Genomic DNA, 13,930 nt, shown 5'->3' on the forward strand with positions numbered 1-13,930 from the left:
CGAGGCAGAGTGGGTCGACTTTGGCTCAATCAGGCTTCAGGGAGAACAGGCAGAGGCGAGGTTTGAAAGGAGCACGACTGCGCAGGTGCGTGGAAGTGAGGCAGCGGGAGAATTTAAATAGCAAGCAGAGGCTGAGTATGAGCTTCACTCCAGGTGAGGTAAGGCCAGGTAAGCTCCCTTAATTGATCTGATTAGATTAGGGAGATCCAGTGGATGTAGTGAACCTCGATTTTCAGAAGACATTTGATAAGGTCCCACATAGGAGATTGGTGGGTAAAATCAAAGCTCAGGGCATCGGGGGGAAGACATTGACGTGGATAGAAAACTGGTTGGCAGACAGAAAGCAAAGGGTAGCGGTGAATGGGTGTTTCTCGGAATGGCAGGTGGTGACCGGTGGGGTGCCACAGGGCTCGGTATTGGGACCACAGCTGTTTACGATTTACGTCAACGATTTAGTTGAAGGCATTGAGAATAACATCAGCAAATTTGCTGATGATACTAAGCTGGGTGGCAGTGTGACATGTGATGAGGATGTTAGGAGAATTCAGGGTGACTTGGACAGGCTGGGTGAGTGGGCAGATACTTGGCAGATGACGCATAATATGAATAAGTGTGAGGTTATCCACTTTGGGAGTAAGAACAGGAAGGCAGATTATTATCTGAACGGTGCAGAGTTAGGTAAGGGAGAAATACAAAGAGATCTAGGAGTCCTTGTTCATCTGTCACTGAAGGTGAATGAGCAAGTGCAGCAGGCAGTGAAGAAGGCTAATGGAATGTTGGCCTTTATTACAAAGGGAATTGAGTACAAGAGCAAGGAAATCCTCTTGCATTTGTACAGAGCCCTGGTGAGACCACACCTGGAGTATTGTGTGCAGTTTTGGTCTCCAGGGTGAAGGAAGGACATCCTGGCTGTAGAGGAAGTGCAGCATAAATTCACTAGGTTAATTCCTGGGATGTCTGGACTGTCTTACGCAGACAGGTTAGAGAGACTGGGCTTGTACACGCTGGAATTAAGGAGATTGAGAGGGGATCTGATTGAAACATATAAGATTATTAAGGGATTGGACAAGATAGAGGCAGGAAATATGTTCCAGATGCTGGGAGAGTCCAGTACCAGAGGGCATGGTTTAAGAATAAGGTGTAGGTCATTTAGGACAGAGTTAAGGAAAAACTTCTTCTCCCAGAGAGTTGTGGGGGTCTGGAATGCACTGCCTCGGAAGGTAGTGGAGGCCAATTCTCTGGATGCTTTCAAGAAGGAGCTAGATAGGTATCTTATGGATAGGGGAATCAAGGGATATGGGGACAAGGCAGGAACCGGGTATTGATAGTAGTTGATCAGCCATGATCTCAAAATGGTGGTACAGGCTCAAAGGGCCGAATGGTCTACTTCTGCACCTATTGTCTATTGTAATGGAGGCTGCAGTTAGGGCAGTTGAGTGCTCCGTTTGCAGTTTGTGGGAAGTCAGGGCGAGCACAGCTGTCCCTGATGACTACACCTGCAAAAGGTGCATCCAGCAGCAGCTCCTGACAAACCGTGTTAGGGAACTGGAGCTGGATGAACTTCGGATCATTTGGGAGGCAGAGGCAGAAAAAGCCAGGAGTTTCAGGGAGATAGTCATCCCTAAAAGTCAGGACGCAGGTAGCTGGGTGACTGTCAGGAGAGGGAAGGGGAATAGACAGAATGAGCAGAGCACCCCTGTGGCCGTTCCCATCAACAATAATATACCATTTTGGATACTGTTGGTGGGGACGACCTACCAGGGACAAGTTGCAGTGGTTGCGTCTCTGGCACCGAGACTGGACCCTCAGCTCAGAAGGGAAGGAGGGAAAAGAGGAGAGCAGTAGTGATAGGGGATTCGATAGTTAGGGGGACAGATAAGAGGTTCTGTGGAAGAGATCGAGAATCCTGAATGATCTGTTGCCTCCCTGGTGCTAGGGTCTGCGATATCTCGGATCGAGTTCTCAGTATTCTCGAGAGGGAGGGTGAGCAGCTGGATGTCGTGGTCCATGTAGGGACCAATGATGTGGGTAGGAAGAGTGAGGAGATCTTGAAAGGTGAGTTTATGGAGCTAGGTGCCAAGTTAAAGGACAGGACCTCCAGGATAGCAATCTCAGGATTGCTACCAGTGCCACGTGCAGGTGGGTTTAGAAATAGTAAGATAGTGCAGATCAACACGTGGCTGAAGACATGGTGCAGGAGGGAGGGCTTCAGGCTTATAGATAATTGGGCAGTTTCCAGGGAAGGTGGGACCTGTTTCGGCGGGACGGTTTACATCTGAACTGGAGGGGGACAAATATTCTTGCAGGCAGGTTTGCTAGAGAGGCTCCAGTGGATTTAAACTAGATACGAGGGTGGAGGGGAACCAGAGTGTAGGAACAGATGTTTGGGAGAAGGAAGAAAAAGAAAACAGTAAAGTTCTTTGTACTATTAGAGGTAAACAGAGAGGAAGAGGTGGAGAATTTCTCGTGCATTTATTTTAATGCTAGGAGCATTGTAAGAAAGGTGGATGAGCTTAGAGCATGGATTGATACCTGGAAACATGATGTTGTAGCTATTAGTGAAACATGGTTGCAGGAGGGGTGTGATTGGCAAATAAATATTCCTGGATTCCGTTACTTCAGGTGTGATAGAATCGGAGGGACAAGAGGGGGAGGTGTTGTGTTGCTTGTTAGAGAAAATATTACAGCGGTGCTCTGGCAGGATAGATTAGAGGGCTCGTCTAGGGAGGCTATTTGTGTGGAATTGAAGAATGGGAAAGGTGTAGTAACACTTATAGGGGTGTATTATAGACCATCTAATGGGGAGCGAGAATTGGAGGAGCAAATTTGTAAGGAGATAGCAGATATTTGTAGTAAGCACAGGGTTGTGATTGTGGGAGGTTTTAATTTTCCACAGATAGACTGGGAAGCCCATACTGTAAAAAGGCTGGATGGTTTGGAGTTTGTAAAATGTGTGTAGGATAGTTTTTTGCAGCAATATATAGAGGTACCAACTTGAGAAGGTGCAGTGTTGGATCTCCTGTTAGGGAATGAGATAGGTCGGGTGACAGAGGTATGTGTTGGGGAGCACTTCGGGTCCAGTAATCACAATGCCATTAGTTTCAATATAATTATGGAGAAGGATAGGACTGGACCCAGGGTTGAGATTTTTGATTGGAGAAAGGCTAACTTTGAGGAGATGCGAAAGGATTTAGAAGGAGTGGATTGGGTCAATTTATTTTATGGGAAGGATGTAATAGAGAAATAGAGGTCATTTAAAGGTGAAATTTTGAGGGTACAGAATCTTTATGTTCCTGTTAGGTTGAAAGGAAAGGCTAAAAGTTTGAGAGAGCCATTATCAATATCAAGGGATATTGGAAATTTGGTTAGGAAAAAGAGAGATATCTACAATAAATATAGGCAGCATGGAGCAAATGAGATGCTCGAGGAAAATAAAGAATGTAAGAAGAATCTTAAAGAAATTAGAAAAGCTAAAAGAAGATATGAGCAAACAGGAGGAAATCTGCAGATGCTGGAAATTCAAACAACACACACAAAATGCTGATGGAGCACAGCAGGCCAGGCAGCATCGATAGGGAGAAGCGCTGTCGACGCTTTGGGCCGAGACCCTTCGTCAGGACTAACTGAAAGGAGAGATACTAAGAAATTTGAAAGTAGTGGGGGGAGGTGGAAATGCGAAATGATAGGAGAAGACCGGAGGGGGTGGGATGAAGCTGAGAGCTGGAAAGGTGATTGGAGAAAGTGATACTGAGCTGAAGAAGGGAAAGGATCATGGGACGGGAGGCCTTGGGAGAAAGAAAGGGTTGGTGGGAGCACCAGAGGGAGATGGCCTCCTCCTTCCAAACTCAGGTTGGAGGAACAATACCTTATATACCGGCTGGGTAACCTCCAACCTGATGGCATGAACTTTGACTTCTCTAATTTCCGTTAATGCCCCTCCTCCCCTTCTTACCCCATCCCTAACATATTTAGTTGTTTTTTTTTCTCTCTCTCTGCCCATCACTCTACCTGATCTCCATCTCCCTCTGGTGCTCCCCCCCCCCACCTTTCTTTCTCCCGAGGCCTCCTATCCCATGATCCTTTCCCTTTTCCAGCTCTGTATCACTTTCGTCAATCACCTTTCCAGCTCTTAGATTCCCTCCGGTTTTCTCCTATCATTTCGCATTTCACCCTCTCCCCACTACTTTCAAATCTCTTAGTATCTCTCTTTTCAGTTAGTCCTGATGAAGGGTCTCGGCCCAAAACGTCGACGATGCTTCTCCTTATAGATGCTGCCTGGCTTGCTGTGTTCCAAGAAGATACGAGGTTGCTTTGGTAAGTAAGGTGAAAATAAATCCAAAGGGTTTCTCCAGTTATAATAATAGCAAAAGGATAGTGAGGGATAAAATTGGTCCCTTAGAGAATCAGAGTGGACAGCTATGCATGGAGCTGAAAGAGATGGGGGAGATTTTGAATAATTTCTTTTCTTCAGTATTCCCTAAGGAGGAGGATATTGAATTGTGTAAGTTAAGGGAAACAAGTAGGGAAGTTATGGAAACTATGACGATTAAAGAGGAGGAAGTACTGGCACTTTTAAGGAATATAAAAGTGGATAAATCTCTGGATCCTGACAGGATATTCCCTAGGACCTTGAGGGAGGTTAGTGTAGAAATAGCAGGGTCTTTGACAGAAATATTTCAAATGTCATTAGAAACGGGGATGGTGCCGGAGGATTGGTATATTGCTCATATGGTTCCATTGTTTAAAAAGGGTTCTAAGAGTAAACCTAGCAATTATAGGCCTGTCAGTTTGACATCAGTGGTGGGTAAATTAATGGAAAGTATTCTTAGAGATGGTATATATAATTATCTGGATAGACAGGGTCTGATTAGGAACAGTCAACATGGATTTGTGCGTGGAAGGTCATGTTTGAAAAATCTTATTGAATTTTTTGAAGAGGTTACGAGGAAAGTTGACGAGGGTAAAGCAGTAGATGTTGTCTATATGGACTTCAGTAAGGCCTTTGACAAGGTTCCGCCCGGAAGGTAAGTAAGGGAGGTTCAATCGTTAGGTATTAATATTGAAGTAGTAAAATGGATTCAACAGTGGCTGGATGGGAGATGCCAGAGAGTAGTGGTGGATAACTGTTTGTCAGGTTGGAGGCTGGTGACTAGTGGTGTGCCTCAGGGATCTGTACTGGTCCAATGTTGTTTGTCATATACGTTAATGATCTGGATGATGGGGTGGTAAATTGGATTAGTAAATATGCAGATTATACTAAGGTAGGTGGCGTTGTGGATAATGAAGTAGATTTTCAAAGCTTGCAGAGAGATTTAGGCCAGTTAGAAGAGTGGGCTGAACAATGGCAGATGGAGTTTAATGCTGATAAGTATGAGGTGCTACATTTTGGTAGGAATAATCCAAATAGGACATATGTGGTAAATGGTAGGGCATTGAAGAATGTAGTAGAACAGAGTGATCTAGGAATAATGGTGCATAGTTCCCTGAAGGTGGAATCTCATGTGGATAGGGTGGTGAAGAAAGCTTTTGGTATGTTGACCTTTATAAATCAGAGCATTGAGTATAGGAGTTGGGATGTAATGTTAAAATTGTACAAGGCATTGGTAAGACCAAATCTGGAGTATTGTGTACAGTTCTGGTCACCGAATTATAGGAAAGATGTCAACAAAATACAGAGAGTACAGAGAAGATTTACTAGAATGTTACCTGGGTTTCAGCACTTAAATTACAGGGAAAGGTTGAACAAGTTAGGTCTTTATTCTTTGGAGCGTAGAAGGTTGAGGGGGGACTTGATACAGGTGTAACTCCCTGGGTCGCCACAGGCTCGCTCAGCTCGTTCTTGTCTAGGGGGAGCAGCCTTCGGCCCCGCCAAACTGGGTAATCAGCTGGTGTGGATGCTGTGTGATGTCCCCGCCTCGCCCAAAAACAGACAGCACGCCATATGCGATTAAATGAGTACAATTTATAAAGGTTACTATAACTAAGTGATTAATAACGATACAGTATATATGAAGAGAAAATTAAAGAAAAGGCGCCAAACTTATCAAAGTCCAAACCACTTCGTGCACAGCCGTTGGAGCTCAATTACTGAAGTCTTCTGGCCACCATTCGATCCCCTCCGAACTCCTCGACTCGCAGCTCAGGACCCTCCGAACTCCTCGACTCTCCAAACAGCTCAGGACCCTCCGAGTGGTCAACCAAGCACATCTAGCTTCATCCCCCCCCCCTCCTCGGAGAATCTCCCGGCCTCGGACCCCCCTTTGGGGTCCGATCCTCACCCAGCTTAGAGCATTGCGTCCTCTCTCTCGACCCCCTCGCGCCGATCTGCCCAAAAGCCCGTCAACAAAAGCTTACAGACTCAGAAGAAAGAACATTAATACCCATTTGGTTTACAAAGGAATACCATTCTCGTTATCAGTAAATTAGCATTCCTGCTAGTTAACAAAAGGAAACCCTTTCCCAACAGTAACAAAGAAAAAAAAGAAACCCCCTTTACACATGAGACTGGAGAAAGTGATCTGGAACCATTCGGAAGACTTACAAGTTGGAGAGAATGAAGAAAGTTGTCTGACTGAGGGTAATAGCAAACTGAGAACCCGGAGAGGGGAGTTTGCAGAGGTGAAGAAATTACAGACGAATCTCAGAAGAGAGAAGCGGAAGCTTGAAGGGAACCTGAAGATGACCATCGACAGTTCAAATGAAGTGCAAAACCTGAAAGTTGATCTGGAAGAAGTCATGAGGAAGAAAAACCTGGAGAGAAGTGCAGTGAATACTGAACAGGAGGCTGAAGAGACTGCGGGAGCAGTGCAGGCCACGTGTTTCCGTTTGGAGAAGATCAAACAGCAGCTACCGATCACAGGAATGAGGAAGAATACAGATTCGATGGATGATGTGCTGGATGTGTGGTACATGCTGCCTTTTGCTGACTTTCCCTCGATTGAGGAAGAGACCTTTGGCCCTTCTCCCATTGAGTCAGGTGTAGCGGGGAGGGTTAGCTGTGTGCAGTGTGGGGCATGAGTGAGAGGTTGAGAGAGGAATTGGTAGTGGGCCCAAGGTATCCCCAGTTGTGTCCGAGCGTGAAGGGTTTAGGTGAAGGGGTACGGAGGCCTCAGAAGGGTTAGGGAACTCCCAGATAGTTGGCCTAAGTAGCGCCTGAGGAACAGGTCATGAGGGTTACTGTGTGGGGAGGAGATGTCACTGTTTGTGCTTGGGTTACGGTGTGTTGGCAGGAAAGGTGACGAGTTATTTAGTAGTCATGAGGACATGACTTTTATTTGGTGGAGGAAGTGTGTAAAGGGGGTTTCTTTTTTTTTTGAACAAGTTAGGTCTTTATTCTTTGGAGCGTAGAAGGTTGAGGGGGGACTTGATACAGGGGGTATTTAAAATTATGAGGGGGATAGATGGAGTTGATGTGGATAGGCTTTTACCATTGAGAGTAACAAGAGAACATGAGTTGAGAGTTAAGGGGCAAAAGTTTAGGGGTAACATGAGGGGGAACTTCTTTACCTAGAGAGTGGTAGCTGTGTGGAATGAGCTTCCAGTAGAAGTGGTAGAGGCAGGTTCGGTATTGTCATTTAAAGTAAAATTGGATAGGTATATGGACAGGAAATGAATGGAGGGTAACGGGCTGAGTGCAGGTCGGTGGGACTAGGTGACAGTAAGTGTTCAGCACGGACTAGAAGGGCCGAGATTAGTACAAAAAGAGCAAACATAATGAGGTAGTGTTCATGGATTCATGGACTGTTCAGAAATCTGATGGCAGAAGGGAAGATGCTGTTCCTAAACCGTTAAGTGTGGGTTTTCAGGCTCCTGTAATGAGAAGAGGGCACGTTCTGGACGGTGGGGGTCCTTAATGACGGATACCACCTTCTTGAGGTGCTGCCTCCAGAAAACTCTGGTGGTGAGGTTAAACTTCGGGAGCAGCTGCCTCTGGGCCTCCAGCATCTAGTCCTTGATCCTGGTCTCGCAGACTTCAGGCCTCCAACTTTCAGAACCCTCGACCATCAGGCCTTGATTTCTGGTGACACCAACTTTGATCGTTAATCTTCAGGCTTTGACCCTTAGTATCAACCCCAGGCCTCACAGACCACAGTTTTATTGAACTCCATAAGTTGCCTCCTGTGTGTAAATGAGGGGGGGGGGGAGGGGGGGGAATGTGGAAGTATGTGCATCATGGTAGTGCAGCAATTTAGTTCATCAGAGTTCGGAGTTCAGTTCCTGACACCATCTGTAAGGAGTTGTATGTTCTCCCCGTGACTGTGGGTTTCCTCCAGCTACTTTGGTTTTCTCTTACAGTCCAAAGATGTACAGGTTTGTAGGTTAATTGGTCATTGTAAATTATCCTGTGATTAGGCTAATGTTAAATAATTGGGTTTCTGGGCAATGTGGCTCATTGGGCCAAAAGGGCCTCTTCCACACTGCATCTCTAAATAAGTAAAACAAATAAAATCATTTAAGATGTGATTGCATTAAAGAACAATATTTCAGAAGCCTGCATCCCACACCCTCCATGCCATTGCCACACACAGTCACTGACCTACTTCTGTTCCCCAGCATCCATCCAGGAACTCTGTGAACACCAGGGCAGAGATGGACGTCCCATCACCGACGGCGTCCCTGCTCTCCACAAGCTGTGCACAAAGCTGGAGTACCTGTTGCAGGTAGGAATCCTCAAGCTTGGTCTGTTCCACACTTACCCCTGTGTGTAGGCACTCCCATTGGTAAATGATGCAAGAGATATTACCCTGGCTCTCTGCCTTGATCCCTGTGCTGACCTCTGCCTTCACCTTCACCGCCAGTCCACCTGTTCTTCCATCTCTAACATTGTCCGGTCAGAGACACAGAGCCTTCAGATTCAAAGTTCCAAGTACATTTATTATCAAAGTACGTATGCTGTCTACAACCTTGAGATTCATCTCCTCACAGGCAGCCACAAAACAAAGAAACCCCATAATAAAGGCCTTCAGAAGGCTTTTCATCTTGAATCTGTGTGCCCTCTGGTTTTTGATATCTCCACCCTGGAAAAAAGATTTTGACTACAAAGAACATTACAGCACAGTACAGGCCCTTTGGCCCACGATGTTGTGCCAGCCTTTTAATCTATTCCAAGGTCAATTTAATCATCCTTCCTACATAATTCTTACATCCTTGTGCCTATCTCTTAAATGTCTCTAATGTATCTGCCTCTGCCACCACCCCTGACCGCACGTTCCACACACCCGCCAATCTCCATGTAAAATTCCCACCTTTGACATCCCCCCTGTATTTTCCTCCAATCATCTTAAAATTATGTCTCCTTATTTTAGAATTTCTGCCCTGGGACATAATCTCTAGCAGTCTGTTTTGTGTATGCCTCTTATCATCTTGTACACCTCTATCAAGTCACCTCTCATCTTCCTTCACTCCAAAGTCGAAAAACCCTAACTCACTCAAACTATCCTCATAAAACGCAAACACAAGAAAATCTGCAGATGCTGGAAATTCAAGCAAGACACTCAAAATGCTGGTGGAACGCAGCAGGCCAGGCAGCATCTATAGGAAGAAGTACAGTTGACGTTTCGGGCCTGATGAAGGGTCTCGGCCCGAAACATCGATTCTACTTTTCCCTATAAATGCCGCCTGGCCTGCTGCGTTCCACCAGCATTTTGTATGTGTGTTGCTATCCTCATGAAACATGTTTCCTATTTATTATCTACTTTATCTATGTCTCATATATTTTTATCTACCTCTATGAGGTCTCCCCTCAGCCTGCTTCACTGTAGGGTAAGCAAGTCTAGTCTATACAATCTCTGCCTAGAACTGAGGTCCTCCTATCCAGGTAATATCCCAATGAATCTACTCCACACTCTCTCCAACACGACGACATCCTTTCTATAATCCTATAATTTCAACTAGGATCTAACTGGTGTTTTGTAAATTTGCAACGTAACATCACAACTTTTAAGTTCTATACCCAGACCTATGAAGACAAGGGTATCATCTGCCTTCTTCAACATCCTGTCTTTGTTAAGCTGTTACTTTCAAGAAACTACAGACGTGAATCTTTGGAAGTTAAGCTGAGGTTTGATATGGTGGAACAGATTTGATGGGCCAAATAGCCTGATTTGCTCCAATATCTTATGGTCACGTGGTCACATGTACACATCTGTGCTCTCACCTCCCTCATTCACTGAGGCGGTCACCCCGTCCTCCATTTCAAGATGAATTTATCCTGACCTCCCTCTCCCCAGTATGACCAGAAGGAGAAGAAATCCATACTCGGCACTCGGAAGGGTTACTGGGATTATTTCTGTGTTTGCTTCAGTGATCACAAGCGTGGGATGCAAGTCCTGAACTTTGTGAACAACATGCTAAAGGTAAGTCTGATGAAGCTTTCTTTCTTTGAGCACTACAGCATGGAAGCAGTTGCTTCTAGACCATGCTGAACCGTTATTCAGCTGGTTCCATCGAAGCTGGATGAAGTTATCTGTGTGGGAACTCTACTTATATGCTCCATACAGGACAGTGTAAAGTACAGGACATTATAACTTGCATTATGAAAGGGAAGGAGGCCATTTGGCCCATTGGGTCCATGCCAGCTAACAGGTGAGCAATTCCACCATCCAATGCGCCCTCGTCATTTCCCCCTCAATTTATTCTCTATCACATTCCCATCTCCTCACCCACACCCTAGCAGACAACTTCCATTGGACAGGTATCCCACCGATCTACAGACCTTTGGGACGTAGGAGAAAACGAGAGCACCATTGGGGAATCCCACACAGTCACAGGGAGAACATGCAAACTCCACACAGACAGCACTGGAAGATAGGATTGAACCAGGTGTTTAATCCTGGTGATTTTCCAATGAGGCATAGAACTTGCTCCTTATGGTCATTTTATTAAGTGTTACAAAAACAGTAGTGAGTACAGGCCAGGCATCAGCGGAAAAGCCCTCCCCACCACTGAGCACAACTACATGGAGTGCTGTTGCAGCAAAGCAGCATCTGTCATCATCCTTAGACCATGTTGATTGTAAGTTTTGATGCCTCAATGTTCATATGACAAATAAAGCTAATTTTTCATCTCACACTATCCTGGTCTGAGCCCATTAACACTCCTAAAAGAAGGTTAGGACTGCAAGTCTAGGCTGATGGTTGTGAGGCCCAATGTCTGCAAGGATTAGAGTCCGAGGTCAAGGGCTAGAGGCTCAGAGGATCCTGGGGTTGGTGCCCTCTGTGTGATGGGCTGGGTGAGAAAGTGGGAAATGGATCTGTTTTGCTATTGTTGTTACTGCTGTTTGTGTTATGCTGTGTTGCTGGACACGGTGGGCGTGCTACGTTGACGCCAGAATATGTGGCGACTCTTGTGGGCTGCCACCAGCACATCCTTGGCTGTGATGATGTTAATGCAAGCGACACTTTTCACTGTATGTTTTGAGGTACCTGTGATAAATAAATCTGGTAGGAATCTGAAGAGGGCATCCATTTAAGGTGAGTAGAGGAAAGTTTTGGGAAAATGCCAGAGGTAAGTTTTTAACACAGAGAGCTGTAGGTGATGAGAAGACACTACTGAGGCTGATGATGGAGGCTTTTACTTTAGACATTTAAAGGGCTGTAAGATCGGCACATGGATGAAAGAAAAATGGGGGGCTCTGGGCTGTGTAGGAGGGAGGGGTTAGATTGACTGTGGAAATGGTTTCTATAAATTGGCATAACATTGGGGGCTGGATAAGTCTGAGATTAAAGATTAGTTTTAATCTTGAACACGTACACCAAAACATACAGTGAAATGAGTCACCAACAGTCAACACGGTCTGAGGATGTGCTGGGGACAGCCCACAAGTGTCGCCAGGCTTTTGGTGGGAACACAGCATGGCCATAACTCACCAACTCTAAACTATGCGTCTCAGGAATGTGGGAGGAAACTGGAGCACCAACAAAAACCCATAGGTCACTGGGAGAACGTACAACTCTTTACAGACGGTGATGGGAATTGAACCCAGATTGGTAATTACGACATGCTAATGGCTACGCTACCGTGTAATAGGTCACTGGGAGAACGTACAAACTCTTTACAGACAGCAATGGGAATTGAACCCCGGTCGTTGGCACTGTGAAGCATTACGATAACAGCTGCACTACCACAGCGCCTGTTCTGTGTGGACAACCTGGGACAGGGATGGTCTTTATTCTACGATGGTCCCCCCACATCGTCCGATCCATATTCCCTGCACCACGTGGTGACCTTTCAGCTTTCGCCAACAGCTGAGCACCTCGCTGGGAAAAGGGCGCGCATTCATCCGGATCTGCCTGGTACAGCAACAACTTGCAGACTACATCCAGTTCAGCTTCCACAACAAGAATGTGGTCAGGTAAGGAGAGGATTACCTCAACAGAAAGATGGGCTGGCCCTGGAGAGGGGGTTCACAAGAATGTGGTCAGGTAAGGAGAGGGTTACCTCAACAGAAAGATGGGCTGTCCCTGGAGAGGGGGTTCACAAGAATGTGGTCAGGTAAGGAGAGGATTACCTCAACAGAAAGATGGGCTGGCCCTGGAGAGGGGGTTCACAAGAATGTGGTCAGGTAAGGAGAGGATTACCTCAACAGAAAGATGGGCTGGCCCTGGAGAGGGGGTTCACAAGAATCATCATGGGAATGAAAGGATTAACGTATGAGGAGTGTTTATTAGCTCTGGGCCTGTACTCTCTGGAGTTTAGAAGAATGAGAGGGGTTTCAACGACACCTGTCTAATATTGAAAGACCTAGATAGAATTGACGTGGAAAGGATGTTTTCTATAGAGAGGGAGTCCAGAATCAGAGGGCACGGCCTCAGAATAGAGGAATGTCCCTTTACAACAGGGATAAGGAAGATGGTGGCTGATCTGTGCCACAGACGGCTGTTGAGGCCAAATCATTGGGTGCATTTAAAGCAGATGCTGTTAGGTTCTTGCTTAGTCAGGGCATCAGCAGTTACAGGGAGAATGCAGGAGAATGGGGTTGAGAGGGGTAATAAATTAGCCATGATTAAATGGCAGAGCAGACTCAATGGGCTGAATGACTTAATTCTGCTCCTATATCTTATAGTCTTATGAGATACCACAGGGCACCCTGCCTGGAGTGGGGGCTGTTGGCAACCGAAAGGCACCAGCTCACTCACAGCTTACTGCCTGCGAATCCTCATTAGACAATCCCTCAGCCTCTGCACATCCATCCCTCCTTCCTTCTTTACCTGGACTCCTGAGTGCAGGGTGCTGGCAATTTTAAACTTAATTATTTACAGACGCAGCATGAAACAGTCCTCACTGCCCAGCTACCCGCTGATATAGTCCAACATAACCACAGGACAGTTCACAATGATCAACTAACCTACTTTGGAATGTGGGAGGAAACCACGGGGAGAACGCACTAAATTCTTACAGACAGTGTCACAATTGAACTCCAGACTCCAATGGGCTGAACCGTAACCACAATGCTCCTGTGGGACCGCCACCATCCAGGCCAGGCTCTCTTCTCACTACTACCGTCAGGCAGGAAGTACAGGAGCCTTAGTTCCCACACCTCCGTATTCAGGAACAGTTATTACCTGACAACCAACAGGATCCTGGACCAGTGTGGATAATTTCACTCACAACCCTAAACTGATTCCATAACCTACAGACTCACTTTCAAGGACTCTTTACAACTTAAGTTCTCAGTACTATTAATTTTTTTAGATTTTCAATATTTGTCTTCTTTTGCACATCGGTTGTTTGCCAGTCTTTGTTATTTATAGATCCATCATTTTTCATAAATTATGTAATATTCCTACATTGTCCTGTGAATGCCTGCAAGAAACTGAATCTCAGGGTAGTATATAGTAGCATACACTCTGAGAATAAATTCCCTTTGACTTTGACGCCTGCACATACAGACCCAAGGCTCAGTCTAGGAGCAAAAGATCAGCCATTGGAG

At 45.8% G+C, this 13,930-nt stretch overlaps 1 protein-coding gene across 1 annotated transcript in view; it reads left to right on the forward strand.

The window, feature by feature from the left end:
• Window positions 1-13,930, forward strand: part of LOC132392921 (FYVE and coiled-coil domain-containing protein 1-like) — a 65,565-nt gene that overhangs the window by 17,928 nt on the left and 33,707 nt on the right. The window contains exons 3-5 of the mRNA XM_059967510.1: window positions 8,554-8,660; window positions 10,230-10,355; window positions 12,246-12,352. Of these exons, the coding sequence (XP_059823493.1) occupies window positions 8,554-8,660; window positions 10,230-10,355; window positions 12,246-12,352 (340 nt within the window). The remainder of the gene's footprint in view (window positions 1-8,553; window positions 8,661-10,229; window positions 10,356-12,245; window positions 12,353-13,930) is intronic.

This window comes from Hypanus sabinus, chromosome 4 (genome assembly GCF_030144855.1).
Source record: "Hypanus sabinus isolate sHypSab1 chromosome 4, sHypSab1.hap1, whole genome shotgun sequence".
Taxonomy (NCBI): domain Eukaryota; kingdom Metazoa; phylum Chordata; class Chondrichthyes; order Myliobatiformes; family Dasyatidae; genus Hypanus; species Hypanus sabinus.